Source organism: Rhipicephalus microplus, unplaced genomic scaffold, assembly GCF_043290135.1.
Source record: "Rhipicephalus microplus isolate Deutch F79 unplaced genomic scaffold, USDA_Rmic scaffold_42, whole genome shotgun sequence".
In the NCBI taxonomy this organism is placed as follows: Eukaryota; Metazoa; Arthropoda; class Arachnida; order Ixodida; family Ixodidae; genus Rhipicephalus; species Rhipicephalus microplus.
In genome coordinates, this window is record NW_027464615.1 from 252,634 (window position 1) to 273,032 (window position 20,399).

Here is a 20,399-nt window from a genome sequence, read left to right on the forward strand (position 1 = left end):
ATGGTATGCCACAGTCATAGTTCCTAAAAGGCTTCTCACTTAAAACTCGGAGGGTGCTTGAGCTTAGTCTTGATGAGTAAAACGCGATAGCATAATCCATCCCTCTGCGCATTGACTTCAATATAAGCCCAGCTTTGGTTCACGTGCATTTCCGAATCATCCGCATGAAAACGAATGCCTGTGCGCGTAACATTAGCAGTTTCAAGCTATCCTGTAATGCATTTTGCATGTAAAGCTGCGAAGAGTTCATTACGCCATAATTCTACCTTTTGAGAACAAGCGAGCACAGTCATACGCAAGGCAGCCTGAGAGCCCACACAGCTGCTCACGTTGTTGATGCTTTTGCTGATGATGATTAGATATGCCTGCGCGCTCTGTGTGCCTTCGAAACACTTCTTTGCGTTACGCGTTAGTGTATCCGAAACACCCTTCTCCGCGTGATTCACTGCTTCTTATTCACGTAAGCCTTTCTAGATTTTTCGGTCACGGACAACACCCACTTTTCACTAGCAACCAACGACATGGACGCCGCCGCTGACACTACGCTGATAGCTAAACTTCTAAGGAAAGAGCTGCGTGATGCTATCGCGCTAAAAAAAGAAAAGATCGTGCTCGCCTTTGAGTCGTTGCAAGCAAGCGCACAACGAATACAGTGAGTCGTTTAACAAGGCGAAAGCCTTCGATACTTCCCCAAATACGAAAGTCGGCGGTTCACGTCAGCAGCCTTCACAAGAGTAATGCGAAATACCGCCATCGTGTGATGACATCATCACGACGTGTCATGTTACGAAAATTTGTGACGTCAGTATGTCATAACGTGACATCACTTGATGACGTCGACACATTAAGTGGTCGCTTGGTGAAACGTATACCTATCACGGAGGCCACGAAAAACAGTGTGAGGCCAGAAGGCCTCCAATTCATCCCATCTTGGAGGCAGCAGGAAACGAGGTTAGGCGCACAAAACTTTCACAAGATGGTGTAGGTGATCACTGAATCGACTCAGAAGCAAAACAAGATTACTTTCGCCTTAAAGTTGTCCCAGACGATTGCTTAAGAGGCTCCGGAAGCTATATTGATTACGAATGGATGATGTATGGATGAAAAACTTTTATTGGGGTCCTGAAGAATTCCACCCCCGTTTTATAGGGGTCGCGGGTTGCTCCATTTTGGGAAGGGGAGGCCTAGCCTCACCGCCGCATCGTGTGCCTTCTTGACAGCCTTGAGTTTTTGTATGAAAACAACAGTCGTGAGCTATACATAAAAGAAATTTTCAGAAAATTCTCAATTTTTTTGTAAAGAGGGGCACCTCCAGAGCATGTGGTTAAAGTGAGTGAGAACAACTTTATTATTGTTTAGTGCAGACGCTGAGTTTGCCACGCGTCACCCGGCTACTCCCACGCGGGGGCCGGCAGGTCTAGCCTGATGGCCCTGTCGCGGGCACACTGGACGGCCAGGATTTGGTCATGAAGTTCTGGGCTGTGCAGAAGCGCATCCCACTCGGGTTTGCTATAAGTCGGTCCAAGCGACCAGCACTCCCAGAGCATGTGTGCTAACGTAGCGGTCTGCCCGTAAGCGGCGCAGGTGGCATCGGGGGAATTTGTGAGGATAAATTGCATTTAGGTATGCTAACGACGGGTACGAATGGGTTTGAAGTAAGCGCAACGAGACGGCCTCTGCTATATTGAGTTTTGAATGTGGCATTGGAAATGCCCGCCTCTCCATGTAGAAATACTTGGTAATCTCGTTGTGTGTAGTAGGTGTGTCTAAAATCACTGCGATTGTGGCAGTCTGGACAACGTTCTGAAATGTCGGAGTAATGGCTATAGGTTACGAGGCTGGGTATGTTACCGTCTGAAGCATGCCAAGAAAGATTGCCTGTGGCCTATACAACTTTTCGTGTGGCAATGGAAAGGACCTACCTCCTAATTTATAGTGCTTTGTGATCTCGTTGAAGGTATTCAAAATGTCCCCAAAATGAAGGTTGAGGCTGATTCCTCTGTCTGAGAAGCACAAGACCCAGCGCGGTAAGTGAAGCATCGTGCCTTGGAGTGGGCTAGCTCGTTGACATCATTTAAAATATTAACTAACAAGTAATATTTATTTATTTAATTAAGTAAAAAAGTAACCTTCTGAAGACACGTTCTAGGTAACGAAATCGTCAGATGGTAGGACAGAGCAGTGAGCAGTAACACATAGGATAGCACCGTAGAAAAGGTTTTCTTCTTCGTAAGGCACACCCCCACTATTCATTGCTGCCGCAGTACAATTTATTTGTTCACCGTATACTTGCAAAGCGCACCTCTCAAGGTGGTGTTCACTCACCGTCACGGTACGAGCTCGACTTGAAGCAGCGTTCCATGATCTCCTTCTTAATGTCGTCCAGAAAGTCGTCGGCAAAGCCCCGGGTCATGCCTCTCGTGCATCTCTGGACGTAATCACGGCTCCAGACCTGCGCCTCAGACTGGGACCTGCGTTGCGCGACCCCGCCACACGATTGAAAAGACGATTGCAGTGTGGTTTTTACGGGCAATCTTGTTTTTTTTAAGCGTTTTCGATCACAGAATGTAGTCCACGTGCAGTGCAACTAAGATCCACCAGGAAGCCTGTGGTTGTGCGGTGTGTTTGAAGTGGTACGAAGACTTTCAACGATTGTTTCGACGCGAAAGCGTTAAACAGCTTGTTTCGTATAAATTAGTCGTGGGCATCGTCAGTTTTCAGCGAGAAATTACCATCTTATGCGTGAGTGAAAAATCGAGAACAATGTGAATAAAATCCTGGGTCAGATTGGGGATCTAAGCCGGGTCGTTCTGTTCCGACTGGTGATCGCACCCAGGTCGTTTGCGTGGCAAACAAATATTTGACGACGCAACCACGTATATACTTGTGAATACAGTTAAAATAACTTCCTCTGCTTAGAGATGCAGTGAAAGTAACTTTCTTGCTTTACAAATACACACGTCTTGCATACATGCTTCACAATACAACACAAAATTTTGCAGTAGTAATACATGGACAAGCGCCCATTGCCATTGAAAGAAGAACACAAACAGGAGGTAAAGGAAATGCGGGGATGTTAACCACTCTACAATGACCGGTGTGCTATCCAGCACTGAGGAAAGGAAAGAGCGCACAAACACCAAGTCCGTTGGCTTCAAAACATGTCGTTATTCTAATGCTTTCGTGGTTTAAAGCTGACAACCCATTACAAAAGGCACACACGTACGGCGGCTATTCCCTTAAGGCCATGTAATGGGTACATAGCAATTTTTTTAAGTACGCACTAAGAACATGATATCGCTGTTGCGTTCAACTCTTAAAGGTGAAGTTTTAGAATCCCCTAATTTTGTTTTGCAATCAGGGAAAGCTGTCCTCCTTACAGCAAGCGTACTTGCTATCACACAATAGCTAACGAACAATACAGATCTGTTGACTGCTATTTTTCGTTTTCATCTTTCTTTATATTTTGATTGGCTTACTATGAAGATAGGTCACTTAATGTGCTAGTCTTGCTTTTTTGTAATAAAATACTACTCGCGAAATGCAACAGATAGACCAAGGAATAAACAAGGCGTTTTTTTATACGTTGCGTAAGCAGATGTTAGGGTTTTTGTATATGGCCTGCTCCTCCTTTTCACAGATATTGAAATTCGTTAAAATCAGAGCAGAGAAAATAATTTTTGACAGAAGATAACCAACATAAATTTTATTTAATCATTGAAGTCATACAAATCGTCCACTCAAGTAGGAAGATGAAAACAATAGCGCATCCTTAAGCGTGACCTTTGAAATCTGAACGCGATAGCAAAATCCTCTCCATAGTGCGTACTTCAAGCAGTTGATGCACACTTTTTAGGGGTGAAGCTCCTTAAGCCATAAGTTGTGTGTCCACGATGTATGCAGTAGTAGTAGGAGGATGAGGAGGTAGCCAACTCTGGTTCAGTCCTTGTAATGTCTACTGGATTGCGTTACTTCTATATGACCAATATATGATGAAAATATGCGAGATAGCGGTGCTTGGAGTGTTTAGTAGATGAACGGACGGACGCACGGGTGCACGCACGGACAGATGCTTGGATGGATGCTTGGAAGGACGCAGGGAGAGTCGCGCGGACAGACGGATGGACACACGGGTGAACGCATGAATGGACGCACTGACGGACGCACAGTTGGATGGTCGAATGGACGGACGGAAGCAAGAACAAACGGACAGACTGACGAACGCTTCGCCACACATCATCATGCACTGCGTGGATATGTTGTTATTCTTTATTGCATGAGGCTACTCGAGAAGTTTAAATTGTGGCTTAATGCAATAGACTCGATAAAGATTAAAGTGGCTTTTGTCAGAGAAACTTTCGCAAATGGCTGCATTCAGTGTAACAGATAGCATGGTTTGAAGCTCGAGCAATTATACGCGAGAGGTGATTTCGAACTTGCAATGGACGCTAGGGACACAGGGACGCCAGGGACCACTACGTGGTCGCCAGGGAATAGGGCGCCCTAATGCCTGCACCTTTTTTGAAGGGTTGCCGGCTGTAAACCACGAAGTCGTTATGTTAATCCCATGTTTTGATTCTCGATAGTAATGTATGCTTGTACCACACAATATTAATGCAATATTACAACTTGTTTTATGACACCCGTATACAGGATACGTGTGTTTGTAACGGATATGGTTGTTCTTTTTGCTGCATTTCTGAGAAGATGGAGTCAATTTCACACTGTTTTAAAGGAGTCGCGTAGCTGTGTGTTAGAACAACAGCTTACCACGCAAACGGCCTGAGTTAAATCCTCTATCAAACCCGAAACATTTTATTACTTTATTTGCATTTTTCTCAACATCTCGGTTCCAAACAAGGTTCTTTTTCGCTATCAGCCAACGATGCCCACGCTGACACCAACGCCAGAATTCCTGCTAAACGAGCTCTTTAACGCCTTAGCCACCGCGTACTGACCAGAGGTAGCTGCGTCACTCACACTGCCCCGTCTCAAAGTCTACGACATTCGCCATTTGGTGCACGCAGGAAACAGACGCGTGCGCTCATCCCCCGTGTATCCCGGCCACAATCCAATCCAATCCAATGCAGGGCGCGGGGCGCGCGCGTAACGTTCCATCTTCGTCAACGCCGTCTCAAAGTTCTTTTTTTTTTATTCGCTAGGCTATGTATTCTGGCACTGTAGTCATACTGGAAAACTAGACTGAACGGTGCCTATTGCGTTAAAACAACACACGCACGCACACACAAACTATACTTAGAGTACACTTGAGCTCCTGTTTCAAAAGTGGTACGTGATAGCGTACCCAAGCCCCGTGTCCATCAGCTCGTCTATTGCTGGCCTGTCTTCGCTTTCAGGTCATGCCCATAATGCTCACGATGACGCAAGAAAACGAACTTGTGCTCGCAACCTTGCCCGTTTCACACTATTCGGGAATGCCTACTGTAAGGTTCCCACTCCACCATGATTTTTTATTGCGAAGCATTTCTTAGCGAACTTCGGTGATGTTGAGCCTATCTATCTATCTATCTATCTATCTATCTATCTATCTATCTATCTATCCGCCTAAGACTTTTAGCTCTCCTGGTCCTTTCGATAACTGTATCAATACGACACTTGGCATGGCACAACATGACTGCATGGAGAACATATTTGACTAGTCATAACATGAAAATCATGACATGTATGTCATTAATGTCATGATTTACATTTCAAGGTTCTGCAGCTCATGCGGTGGTTTCGTTCACATGCATTCATGTTGCAAAACTGGCATGGTATCGCATAATCGCATGGCCATCACAATAGACAGACGCAAACATGGAAATCATGACATGCGTGTCATGTAACAACATGAGTACATGCCACACTCATTATGCGCTCACGGCCGTTTCGCTAGCGTCACATATACCGAATTTCGTGTTACGGTACGTAAATGGGTGACGAAGGTATGTGACTGGTGCAAACATGATAATCATGAGATGCATGTCATGTAACAACATGACTACGTCTCACACTCATGATGCACTCGCGGCTGTTTCGCTACCTTCACATATGCCAAAATTTGGAATTACGTCACGTGAATGAATGACGAAGGCATGTGACTGGTGGAAACATGATAATCTTGAGAAGGGTGTCATGTAAGAACATTAACACACGCCACACTCAAGGCGCCTATGCACTTCGACGTGAGCCGGCGCGCGTAAGCGCTGGCGTTCGTTTTATCGCGTCACGCCGGCGATGCCAGGCCAGGTGCCGATATCCCCCTAGTAGAGATCGGTGGATCTGCCCACTGACCTTCATTGTGGATCTGTATGCCGTATACTTGCAGGTACGCGCCACGCTGCGTTGCATTAGAGAGTTTTAGTACTGCGTACGCTGCGTACGTGGCGGCGTTGCGTACGTAAGGACGCCACATTCTGCGTAGTGCGCATGCGCAGACCGCAACGCACATGTATCGCATTACGTACGCAGCCGCTACGTACGCACGCATGAGATGCGTGCGTGCGTACGTATGAGGTGATCGCGACGCTCTCGAACAAGTTCGCGACAGCGCGAGACTTCGTTTTGCAAAATGGTGACATCGAAGGCAAGCACCGACCGTCTCTGTGGCTTAAAATATGGCCATAATCTGGCTATAACACTTGCATTGGCTCACCTTGGCTGTCAACAACACGTGCTTCTATTCTGATATACCAGATGGCGCAACACGCTTCATGCTCGTTACGTACGCGGGTACTACGGCGTACTAAAAGGCGATTAGTGGCAAACGACTCCACGTAACGCGAGGCGCTTGCGTGATGCGTACGTAGCACTTTTCCGCAGTACTAAAACTCTCTATTGACGCATGCGCGTTTGAGCGCACACGACGTCCCTCCGTCACGAAGAGAGGCAGACGCTGTCTAAGTAACGTCGTCGGCGTAAAATGTAGCATGTCGCATTTCACGCTGGTTGCCAACGGGCCGCGCTGACAGACGCTGGTCGCGCCGGTCGCGCCTGGCGTCACACTAGAGAGTGCTCGCATTTTGCTAGCGTGGCGTCGCTGCGCCCAACCTGCGCGTGCGTCAACGTTGCGTCGAAGTATATTGGGCCCTTCATGACACACTCGCCGCCGTCGCGCCACACGTACCAAATTTGGTGTCACGGGAAGTGAATAGACGACGAAGGTAAATGACACGTCCAAATATGATCATCATAATATGGATTTCATGTAAAACATGGCTTCATGCTACGCTCATAGCACGCTCACGGCCGTTACGCTAGCTATACCAAAGTTGGTCATCAGGTGACGTTAATAAATGACGAACGTGAATGAAACGCCCAAACATGATAATCATGCCATGGAAGTTATGTACGGCATAATATACCTCCACCTCTTAACGGTGTGCTGATTTTAAGGAAACCTATCACCCTTCCTCATTTGTGCTTCGCATATCCTCGATTCCCCCTGTACGTGGGAGCTGCTAATTTTTTTTTCTTCGAAGCAGCTTCAAGCAATAGCATAGATGTCTTATTATGACGCAGCGAGCCTGCACTAGGTTCCAACTCGAGTGAAATGCTTTTAAGTTATGCACTGCTCAGCGAACTTCGGCGACTAAGAGCGTACCTATCTATCTATTTATCTAGCCGCCTATGACTTCTAGCTTTCCTGGCCGTTTCGACAATGGTAAAGTTACCAAAATTGGTATGCAAAAACATGACGGTAGGGCGAGCATAAGTGACTGGTCATAACATGAAAATTATGACACGTATGTCATGAATGTCGTGGCTTACATTTCATTGTCTTGCTGCTCTTACAGTGGTTTCGTTCCCATGACATACTGCGAAACTGGTATGGTATGACATGGCTGCATGGCGAAAATTAGTGACAGACCCAAACATGGAAATCATGACATGCCTGTTATATAAGTCACGACTAGACGCCACGCTCATGGCGCTGTCGCGGTTACTTCGCTGGCTTCATATATACCAAATTTGGTATTACGTGACGTAAATTGGTGACAAAGGTAACTGGTGCAAACATGATAATCATGATATGCACGTCATGTATGAACATTACATGCCATGCTCTCGCGACCGTTTCGCTAGCTTCACATATACAAAACTTGGTATTACGTGTCACGTACGGACGACGAAGGTAAATTGCACGTCCGAACATGATAATCATGGCATGCGTGTCATGTAAAGCATGATTACATGCTACGCTCATAATGCGCTCGCGGTCGTTTCGCGAGCTTCGCATATATCATATTTGGTGTTACGTGTCGTCAATAGATGACGAAGGTATACGACTAGTTAAAACATGATAATCATTACATGTGTGTCATGTAAGTGCATGACAGCATAGCACGCTTATGATGCGCTCATGGCCGTTTCGCTAGCTTCACATGTACGAAATGGGGTATGACTTGACGCGAATGAACGACGTCTAAACACGCTAATCATCACATGTATGTGATTTAAAACATTACTACATGCTATGCTCATAGCGCACTTGCGGCCGTTTTGCTAGTTCCACATATACCAAACTTGGTATCACGTGCGTGAATAGACGACGAAAGTAACTGGCATGTCTAAACATGATAATCATGTCATGTATGTCAAGTAAGGTACAACGTTCACCTCGTAACGTTGGGCTGATTTCAATGACATAACGACCTTCATTAGTGTTTCGCATGTCATCGATTCCCACTGTACGTGGGATCTGCCATTTTTAAAGACGATAGTCTTTCTTGAGGACCTTCAGCGCAAACGTTTTAGTATGTCTGTCTGAACATTTTTCTGTTTGTCCACTCTTAATGGCACCAGGCACTTGAAACGGCCGATCCCATCCACAGCACCCACCAATGTTGCTTAAGGTTTAGCGTTCATACTTGTGCAATTGTCAATTAAAAAGCAATTATTGCGCATATCTGGGGCAGCATAACAACACGTATATATTCTGCATGTGCGTATTTTACTAGAAAAGCCATACGTAAGTTATTTTAAATACCGTAGCGCTTATCACGCGCCGCTGACCATGCAACGCTTGCACGGAAAGGCGAGTCTTTCTAGCGCTTTGCTAAGACGAGACGGTGGTGGCACCTACCGGTCACCTTGCGTTCTACACCTTATCACCTAGGAGACGGGCGCACACACCCGTCCCAAAGCCACGCGCTTCGCTTTCCGAGAAAACAGCCAGATGGCGCTCATGTCTCACTTGCGACGTGACTTGGTGCGCTCGTTCGCCTCCACTGCACGCTCGAGGCATTCTAACGCAGTGCCTCCAGAATACCATCCACCGATTTTTTTGTGCAGAACATCAAATAAATGTTTTGTTCACTCTCTCCACACGCAAGACTGTCGTACGACATTTGCAGATTAACATGCAGATACGCGGCCAATTTTTAATTTGTATCTTTCTCAAATGTTTTGTTCGTAGACAACGTCAATTCTTAAGATACAATCACCACCACTGATACTGACGCCGATAGCCATAAAATTTTCTTATTTTGAAAGGACTTTATACACTCACCTTTCTATTTAACCATTGTCATTGATTACACTTTTTCCTCCCATCTGCCATCCCTCGGTGTAGAGTAGCAGGCTAGAGCATGTTATCGCTCCCGCCGACCACTCTGCTTTTCTGTAAATAAGCCTCTCTCTCTCTGTGTGTGTGTGCGTGTTCGTGTGCGTGCGGGCGTGCGTGTGTGTGTATGTGTGTGTGTGCGTGTGTGTGTGTGTGTGTGTGTGTGTGTGTGTGTGTGTGTGTGTGTCGCAATAACAGGAAAAGCTCTCCCGCGAAATTTTTATATGGTAAGATGACACTAGAGGTGACGTCCAGTCCAGTAACAACATTGACATTGGCGAGTCCTCTCAACACGTTTATTTCTGTAATATCATACTTTCCTTAAATTTTGCTATCACGCACCGGCCCTTCTAGGTGTACATCACGCGTTCTAAATTGTGTATATAGCAAAAGTGTTTGACGATTAAGAGTACTTGTTATTCTACCATAAGAGTGCAGAAAGCCATACCGTAAAATCTTCTTGATCGGTATGCTGTGTTTAGAAGAAATGTTCGACGACTTAAAGTACAAGGTAGTCCACTATGGGAGGGCTGAAAGCCGTCCCTCGGGCCCCGCCACGGTGGTCTAGTGACTAAGGTACTCGGCTGCTGACCAGCCGGTCGCGGGATCAAATCCCAGCTGTGGGGGCTGCTTTTCCGGTAGAGGCGGAAATATTGTAGGCCCGTGTACTCAGATTTGGCTGCACGTTAAAGAACCCCAGGTGGTCGAAATTTCCGGAGCCCTCCACTACGGTGTCTCTGATAATCATATGGTGGTTTTGGGCCGTTAAACCCCACGAATGAATCAATAAAGCCGTAACTCGGGTCTCACACTTGGCAAGGGGTGTGTGTGTGTGTAGACGAAGTGGTTCACGATTTAGAGTCAGAACAACAATTGTGAATGATCTCACAATTGAAGGGATGTATAGTTCAAGCAAATGGTTCGGAGAGGCGCCCCAAGACAGTGAATTCTTATCTGAAAGCAACCCGAAGCTGATGAAATCCGCGTGCTTGGGTGTTTTATTCGTCAAAGGCACAAAATTGAGACTACCCAGGGACCAAGTGGGCTGGATGGTTAATTTAATATCCAATGAAAAAAAAAAGTTCCGCCTCTCCGAAGGGAATCGTGAGGAAATGCGAAGGAATCGCGTAGCATCCCTAACGGCGTTTCGTGCGTGATAAATGTAGAGTTTCATACAATAGCGCCTAAAGGAGAATCTGGCGGCGCATTCGTGTACCCACATTGTAATTATGGGAAGTACAGGCTTCGAACTGGATCGCATTTACCAGTGAACGTTCTACGGATCTTTTTCTACAGTTTCAGTTTCGTTCTTTGCGTAGAGTGGGCAAGGGGGTGGGTGTAAAGGACTGTAGCTGCACCTTTGTTGTTCAAAGAAGCTGAAAACTGCAAGTCCTCTCAATTTACTGCAACGCTGGAGCTGTATAAGTAGTGTTTGACAGTTTAAGAGATGCGTCACTTACTCACCGCTGCACATAGATGTAGGGTCCCATGCTTGTACAGGATATTACATTGAGTTCACATTGTTGTTAAGGCGTCTTGCCAAAACTCGGTGAAATCAACTGCAAAACGACGCTGACGTGAAGTAGATGCACCGCCACGCTTTTTTTACTCGACTTTACAACAACACAAGAGGTGCGCTGGGGGCAGACCACTTGAACAGATGCACCTGGCATCGCAGCCGACAAAACGTCAAGCATTTCTCACCTAATACTGTTCTGTTATTTCTATAAATAGATATTGCATACTTTTGAGGGCAAAACAACGATGTTTATTTTGAAATATTGGAAACAATAATTCATTATATCTTGATGCCAAATCAGAAAAACAATGGCAGAGCAATGCATATTCTGATGGTTACATTTGTCCAGGTTTCACATTTACGGCCTAGACACAAAAACGTTTTGCAATAAACTTTGCGTAAAATGAAATGAAACAAGTTTCAATTAAACATACCTTCATATCACTTTGCTTTACACTCACCAAACAAGCGTTGCGAATCGCAAAAACGTGATCCATTCGAAGCAGATCCGAAGCCTGTACTTCCCATAATTCCTATAGGGGTACAAGCGCCACTGAAGAATCCCGCGTTGACACTAGCGCCAGATTCCCCTCTATGTATTATTGTATGAAACTATATGGTGAGAACCCAGCGTTAAAAGAACGTTTTTCGACCGTTACACCGAGCAGTCAATGGCACCGTTCACTGCACGTCACGTTTCAGGGGCAAAGCTCCTTAAAGGGGTACTGACACAAAAAAATTTGGCCTCGCGTTTTTCTGCTGCAATGCGTTGCTGTAGGGCTGTTAGTCTTGACACGACCCAGTGTTTGACACGACTCAGTTTCGGTTTCAGAAAATTGCAAAAACTAGGTGAACTGTCACCACCTAGCGTGGGCAACTCTTGACCACGTCAGCATGAGGAACTGCGACGCACTTCCGCACGATCCGCAACTAGAATTACTTTCGAATAGTAAACGGTACTGGAATGTCGCCAAACACTAAACTTTCTAAGCGTGTGCCACCAAGAAATATATACTTCGGGAACTAACTCGGCAAAAGAAAAATGGCGACTATGACGTCATCATAATTTGTTTTATTGACCGCAGCATGGTGACGTGAGGGAAGTTGGGGGTCCCCTCGGGGTCACCTCCGAGGGTGTCTATAGCGCTATGGAGTCGGTCGCTCACGCAAACTTCAAAATTAATTTAAAATACCTTTCAATTGCTATATTCGCTGTTGATATCTTGCAGATGGTATGCGAATGTTCACGAGAATTGGCCCCACAGGATTTCTCGGCCCCGAAATTTTGTGTCAGTACCCCTTTAAGCCGTAAGTCGTGCTTTCGCGATGTATATAGTAATCGTCGTCGTAGTAGGTAGCCACCTCTATGGCCGGACTAGGCACGCACGCACTCTGTTGAATATAGGAGAAAACCCGCGCAAGGTAATCATAAATAAGAAGATTGTTGTTTCTGGTGAAATAACCTACAGAGGTGAGTATCGTTAATTTATACTCTAATAAAGTTTTCCTTCAACTTCACGCCTACTAAAGCAAAAATAGTAAAAGCAGGACCGTGCTTTGAGGACTATTTGACCAGAAAACGGCCAAGTTAAGCTCGCTGGGTGTAAGCTGTAAACACAAGGGCTGGGCCCTTAGAGTAATATCACTGTTTTAAGGTTGACAAATGAAAAGTTGCCTAGACAAACGAGGGGGGGGGGGGGGGGACCATGGCTTCCCTATTTTCAGTCATGCGTCGGGATAGATTAGACGCCAGCATGTCTATTGAAAATCCTGTTTGATCACAACAAGAATGGGCAATATCTGTTGAATTCACGGAACAACGCTTCTATTACATTTTCTCGGTAGGTGAAATGGCTGGTGTCCAAGGGTGATGCGCAGTGCGCCGTGTACCGCACTTGCGCAAATATGATCACGAGAAAATAAACGTTTATTTCTACAGCGAAGCTGCATGTGGCTGGGTTCAGTGTCAACAAAAAGTTGAGGGCAACATAATGAGACGAAAAGCACAACTGCTAGCAGGCCTGTTAAAAACATGTGCGGTAAATACCGGTTAAGACCACGCTCGAAGCGTCAAGGGCAATAGGCAAGATTGGCAAGACACTGCCTTTCGCCTGAAGGAGAATTCGTGAAAAAAAATTGCCCGCAGCTTCCCTCGGGGGAACACTGAGGAGGATGCGGAGCATATAATTGGTTAACGGGGTGTTAAAGTGCGACTTACTTGGGTCGATGGCTAAATTGGTTAACGTGGTTGTGAAATGGGGTGTTAAATTGCGACTTACTTGGGTCGATGGCTAAATTGGTTAACGTGGTTGTAGGAGGGGGTGTTAAATGAGTGAACACGTACACACGTATGCGAAAGGACGGCGCTGGTCGAAGGGACGTCGATCATTGTGTTTGTGGATTCGTTGGAATTCATTTCACCGCGACCTTGGACGTCGACGCGCCGTACAAACCAACCGACGAGCGGCAACTGAGCGAGCGAGCGCCGACCTTGAGTATATATACAGCGCTACGGCGCATGCACTGTCAGCTGTTGAATGTTCTCGAAGGAGAAGCGCGCGCGCGGCACAGATGGCGACGGCGCGACGGCGCATGCGCTGTCAGCTGTCGAATGTTCTCGAAGGAGAAGCGCGCGCGGCACAGATGGTGGGCGACGGCGCGACGGCGCATGCGCGCGCGTCAGCTGTCGGATGTTCGAAAAGCGGTGCGGACGGCGCGGACGGCGCGGACGGCGCACTACAAGGCGCGAGTATAAGATGCTTCCGCATCTAAAAAAGAAAGTGCATTGCTGCTGAAATGCCTAACACTTTAAAGGTGCGTACGATAAAGTCAGAATGGACATTCTTAGGACTCATTTAAAATTTAGTTCCTAGCTGTGGTCAACTATGGATTGAAATTTTGTGCCACCCCTGAGCCATATGCTAAGCAGCGTCGCTGGTCATGATTTTCACAGGGTGGAACAGCTCGCACATTTTTTTAACAGCAAACCTGTTCTTGATCGAGTGCAAGGAGGGTTAAGAAAATTGACGGCAAATCCACGAGGTGAATGACGATGAGATTGGGCGAAGCTCCTGGAAGCAATACCATGAAATTTTCGTCTGTTTTCGCCTGGCGATATGCGCGCTTCCTCGCCCCGCCGCTTTCTATTGACGAACGTTTTCAAGATCCGCTTCGCGACGTTGTCGTGCTGCCTCGGCCTCTCGTTCCCGTACGAGAGTATCTTGCTGGCGCTGACGTGCCGCTGCAGCATCTTGTTCACGTACGGCGGAATCTTGCCGACGCTGCCTTGCTGATGCGGCTTCTTGTTGCCGTACAGCAGAATCTTGGCGGCGACGTCGCGCAGCTTCCCGGCGCGCTTCTGCCTCGCGTGCTCTCACTTCAGGGTCCTGTCTGAGAGCCCACGCCGCCACTGCCCGGCGCGCCCACCTTTCGGCATCCTTATCCATACGAGCACACACCGACGGCAACGAGCATCGACACTTACAAACCTGTATCGATATGCTTTTGATTATAAAACCGTTGCTTTAGAAAACACCTGGCGTCTTTCGTTAAGCAGCTGGCGTCTTCTTTTTAGTTTCGCTTAAGAAACATCTGGCGTCTTTTCGTTGTCCTTTTAGAAAACATCTGACGTCTTCCGTTGGTTTACTTCATCAATCAACGGCGTTTCGAAGAAAAAATTTTTATTGTTTAATCACGCACAGGAGAAATCTCACCAGGCACTACATTGTAGGTAAAAAATGGCTGCTACTGGAAATGAGAGACAGCAGAAGTCAGCTTTTAACACTTCTACTTCTACTATCGTTTCATACTAGAACATGCCAATGGCTGCAAATGTAAAATGAGAGACGGAAGAATTCGGCTTTTAGTTAACGCGCACGCTGCGATTTTTTTTTATTGTTCAACAACGCACAGAAGAAATCTCCCACCGGCACCACCTTGAAGGTCAAAATGTAAGACTGGTTACACACTAGTACTACTACTACGAGGGACGAATGGGTGTTGCTATAAGGAGCTTCGCCCCTAAAAAAATTTTTGAAGCACCAAAAACACTGCGTTTTCAGCCTGAATCAAGGAAGAGGAAGACGAAGAGGAAGTAATCCTGTTGACGTCCCTGCGTGTTCCACGTCAGGGACGTCCTCCTCATCTAGCCATGGCGCCATCGACGTCGTGGACGCCTTCGAAGGCGCAGGCCTTCGACGTTGCCGTCCCTGCGGGGACTAGTCCGGAGACCATCGTCGACGCGACGGCCTCAATAGTTGGCCTCTCAGAGGTACACTGCGTTCAGCACATGGGAGGCATGAACTTCCAAGTAACTGTCAAGAGCATGGCTTCCATGACTCTCATCGTCGACGCTGGCTACCTGACCATCGGTGGCGAGCGTATCCCTGTCGTTCCCGTCGGCCCGCAGGTAACTAACGTCGCCTGCCTGTTTTTACCAGCCTTCGTCTCCAACGAGGTACTCGTCCAGGCTTTGTCCCCATACGGCAAGGTATTGACTGTGACCGCTGGCGTCATGAGCGCAAGGCGCGGAGTTCTCACAGGCACACGCTATGTCCGGATGGAAATGAGTCCCACAAATCGCGTCCCCAACTATCTTCGCGTTTCTGGTCATCGAGTCACCTTCGACTACCGCGGTCTGCAACGTGTTTGTCGTCGGTGTGGCTCTAGTGGTCATTATCGAGCACAGTGCACAGCACCATTCTGTGGTCGCTGTGGCGTGCATGGACACGAAAGCGAAGGTTGCGACCGCCCCTGCCGACGTTGTGGAGATAACCACCCTACCACCATCTGCCCTGTGCGTCGTTCATATTCTGATGCTACTGCGGGGACCTTTCCTGCCCTACCGTCCGTGTCACCAACGGCAACAGATGAACGAGAACCCGAAGCTGTATTAGAAGAACGCCAGAATCCGATTCTGAGAGCTCCATTAAAAGATGAGGAAGTGTGCAGCTTGGCCAACCCGAGCGCGCCACGTCTGCAAATCTCAGCAATAGAAACAGCCACCGCGATTGACCTCGCGTCGGTCCCAGACAAACATGTCGTGCCATGTTCGACGTCGGCGCAAGCCGAGAAAGAAGCGCCGGTAGGCACCGAGGCACCGGAATCATCGTTAAACCTAGCAGCTGAGTGCCCAGAAGAAGCTGACGTCGCGAGATCTACGGGCGCTGGTGTCTCGCCTGGAACAGAATTACAACCGAATGAGCAAAGCCCTTTGGATCATTCCGAAAGCCAGGCTCGTGACTCCCTTGAACAAGTAGCAAGATGCCATGGGAGTTCTTTACTGACGCGTCTCGACAAGCAATCCGTGATCAAGGTCGTTGGAGGCGGCGACAACGTTAACGCTGCAGCCCTACCACCATCTGATTCGTCAGACAGCAGCTTCAGCCTCGAAGTCGACAGTAGCATCGGACTCCCTTCTAGCCCAGACAGTTGTGACGTGGAAATGCAAGCCCCGCGAGAGGTCAAGCGTGCTCACAAGTCTGGCACCAGCTCGGACGGCACCCACGACAGCCGCTCCGAATTCCAGCAACCGAAGAAACCTCGACCCTCTTCTAGAGGGTCGAATTGTGCTGTGTAGTGTACGTACTCCAGTTCCCCCGGACAAATCCCCGGGGTATACCGAATCGAAAAACACGACCAGGTCAGTCACACATCTTTTTTCAATATGGCTGACACCCTGAAAATTCTTTCTTTAAATGTTCAAGGGTTCCGTAACCCAGTAAAGCAAGCCGAGGTTATCAGCATAGCCCGCGCAGAACATTGTGATATTCTGTGTTTACAAGAAACAAATTTTTTCACCATTGGCCACGTTCGTGCATTCAAACGCGCATTTAATTTAGACTGTTATTTTTCCTTCGCGACATCTCGCTTCTCTGGAGTTGGAATTATTATTTTTAACCGCGCTCTCCTGCGAAATCATCATGTTTTCTATGACGCGTTCGGACGGGTATTGGCTTTTGACTGCGTCCTATCATCCTTCAAGCTGCGTGTTTTGTGTATTTATGGGCCAGCTAGAGCAGCGATGTCTAACGATTTTTTCCGTGACCTGGACGTGTATTTTCTAGACGGTCGTCATGTTATACTCACTGGAGACTTTAATTGTGTATTAGACACGCGAGCTGACGTGCAAGGTCCAGGATGGGGTCGCTCTGATTGGAACGCGCGAGAGCTGCGTCGCCTAGTGCAACATTTCTCTTTGATAGATACGTACAGACTAGTGCATGGACCACAGTATGGCTGGACTTGGCGGCGTAGCACGTCGTCTAGTCGTTTGGATCGTTTCTATGTGCCGAGCGCGCTAGCTTCTTACGTATCGCACTCTGATGTAGTAACATTACCATCATCGCCTGTTTATATATCAGACCACCGACCAGTGACGCTCGAGGCTCACTTTCCCTTTTCATCATCAGCGAAACCTTGGCGTCTTGACATCCGCATTCTGCACGACGCGCCTACACGCTCCAGTTAATCTAGAAGCTTGCGGGCCTCTCTCTTGGGATGCGCTCCGGAGGTGTGGGACGCGCTCAAGACACAGTGGCGTTTACACTGCTCAGTAGCAGGGCGGGCCCTCAGACGCCGTACGTCCGAAGAACTAGCGGACACTGCCACAAAGCTGCGTATTGCTCTTCGGGTTGATCGACTAACTCCCTTGATGCGCGCATGGCAGCGAGAGTTAAGGGGTCGTTTTCAACGACTCATTGCAGCTTCGTCATTGACGGCGGCTGCTTGGCGTTGCAGACGTAATCCATGTGCTCACCCTGAGGTTCTACGCTTTGCGAAAAGCTCGCTTCTCAACCCGTCGAGTCGACTAGGAACTCTGGCGGCCAGATTCTTACACACTGCGTTGCCGCCGACACGTGATCAATCAATTTTCCTAGCTCACTTTGCCAAGATGGCTCGTACGACAATGTCATCACATCGCGGTACCACCGAGACAGCCACAATGTTAAGTAGGCTACCTCAAATTTCATCTGAAGTCGCTGAACAACTGTGCACAAGTCCGTCAGCTGACGAAGTGAAAGAGGCACTGTCTTCCATGAAGCGTGGCTCGGCCCCCGGGAAGATGGGTTGCCTGTTGAGTTTTATTTAACGTTTTGGGACGACATTGGTGCTCTTTTCACCTCTGTTATTTGCCGCTGTTTCGAGAACTTTGATTTTCCTGATAGCTTTCGCGATGGTCGAATTGTTTTAATACCTAAACATGACCCATGGTCAGTTCGCCCAGAGGAGTGGCGACCAATAACGCTCCTCAACGTTGATTATAAAACTTTCGCGGCAATTATCACTCGGCGTTTGAGAAGCTTGATGCCCTCCTTAATAGGTCATCATCAGGCGTGCTCTATTCCTGGAAGAGAAATCCACAGTCTTTCCTTTGTTACGCGCGATATAGTTGCGTACACGTTAACAAGATCAGCTCAGGGACTCTTGGTTTCACTTGACCAAGAAAAGGCATTCGATCGCCTCGAACATAGCTTTATATTTAGCGTAATGGAAGCATTTGGCTTCTCACAAAACTTCGTTGAGCTTCTCAGAAACGCATACCGAAATATACGCAGCACGTTATTTCTTGATGGTTTAGAGAGTGCGCCATTTCCGGTTACCCGTGGTGTTCGCCAGGGGTGTCCTCTATCCCCTGCGCTTTTTGTATTCAGCCTCGAACCACTCCTTCAATCGCTAATCGCTGACCCTTACGTTAGAGGCCTTCCTCTTCCAGGTAGTGGTACCGTGACAGTGACAGCATTTGCTGATGACATCACGTTGTATTTGAAGAATGAGGACAGTTTATCCCGTAGCCTACGACTTTTTACGACGTATGGCATGATTTCAGGTGCCGCTTTAAATTTTTCCAAATGTCGATATTTATTCATTGGTTCCCCAGACGCATGTCTAAGTTCCTTTTTCGGTCTTCAGAAAAGTGACTCTATTGGTATTCTGGGGCTTGATTATACTTCCTACGGCATATCAGGCTCCTTGTGGAATTCAGTAGTCGAAGATGTAAAACGACACGTCCGGGAAGCACAGGAGTATGATTTACCGATGCTCGAAAGAAGGTATTTAGCACAGACGGTGTTTTGCGGCCGTGCATGGTACATATCTCACGTCTTACAGCCCCCATTACGAATCACCAGGTCGTTGCAATCCCTCATTGGCTCCTTTTTCTGGTCGGGTGGAACAGAGCTGGTTTGCCGAGCAGCTCTTGGGCAACCGAGAAACTGCGGTGGATTCGCATTCCCATCCGTCTCTGTTCGCTGCCGGCTGCTTGCCCTACGATTCTTACTTCGGTTGTTGCATGGTGATCAGTGCCCCGCGCGTGATCTTGCCTGTTATTTCTTGGGCACCAAACTACGCTATTTACTACCTGATGCACGGCTTAATTCTGCACCGCAAACACTTAATGTGCCTGCATTTTACTCAACGGCAGTAGCGTTTTATCGACACGCGCAGCAGGTTTGTCCCGATGTGGACATTCTTGAAAGCCGCATCGTAGATACAACGGCGGCTCTTCTGCTTCCTCTGGTTCCTCCAGCCCGTCTAGCACGATCGAGACATGTCTCGTGGAGCGCGATAACGGCATCGTTTTTGCCTGGTCACCTCCGTGACTTTATGTGGCGTCTTGGATGGGGAGTAATCCCAACACGGGACAGATTGGAGAGGTGGCGCATGGTCCCATCTTCCACTTGTCCTAACTGCCCGTTACAGGAGTCTAACCAGCATATGCTGAAGCAATGTGTCATCGCAAAGGTGTTTTGGAAGTCAGTTAACGCTAGTTTTCGTGGCCTAGGTGTTAATCGCTTTGTAACATCTGGTCGCTGCTCGCGTAGTCGCTTTGCACGCCTTCTAATAGCTGCGGGAGCCTTTTGTTTATGGCGTAATAGGTGCGAAGCTGTTGCGGCAGGTCATCGTCGTCGTGCTCTTTTTCCGATTCTGGAACGCCTCTACTGTGAACTCTTATCGTTTCTGTCGGAGGAATTGTTCTTCCTTGGGGAGGAAGAATTTCTGCGACAATGGTCGTGCCGCTTTCTGTCCGTAGTTGACAGACGCGTTCGATTAGTCTTCCACTTGGCCTGGTTCCTATAGCCAGGTCACCTGTTAATGTCTGATTGGTGCATGTAATCAGTATGTGTTTACTATTCTATGTGTTTGTGTATGTCCCATATTGGTGTGAGCTCTTCTATATATGCACTTCATTCTAAAGCTGTAAGTTATGTAACTTTTATGAATATTGATACCTGTTGTACATATTTTCTAACATCTTCACCAAGTCTTGTAAATTCTGCACATATATCATCATGTACATTTTCCATATTGTGATTA

General features: G+C 47.5%; 1 protein-coding gene across 1 annotated transcript in view; it reads right to left on the reverse strand.

Moving 5' to 3' along the window:
* The window catches only part of LOC119185817 (uncharacterized), a 39,216-nt gene that overhangs the window by 12,346 nt on the left and 6,471 nt on the right, over positions 1–20,399 (reverse strand). Inside the window, exon 3 of the mRNA XM_075884655.1 lies at positions 2,326–2,471. Within this exon, the coding sequence (XP_075740770.1) occupies positions 2,326–2,471 (146 nt within the window). The remainder of the gene's footprint in view (positions 1–2,325; positions 2,472–20,399) is intronic.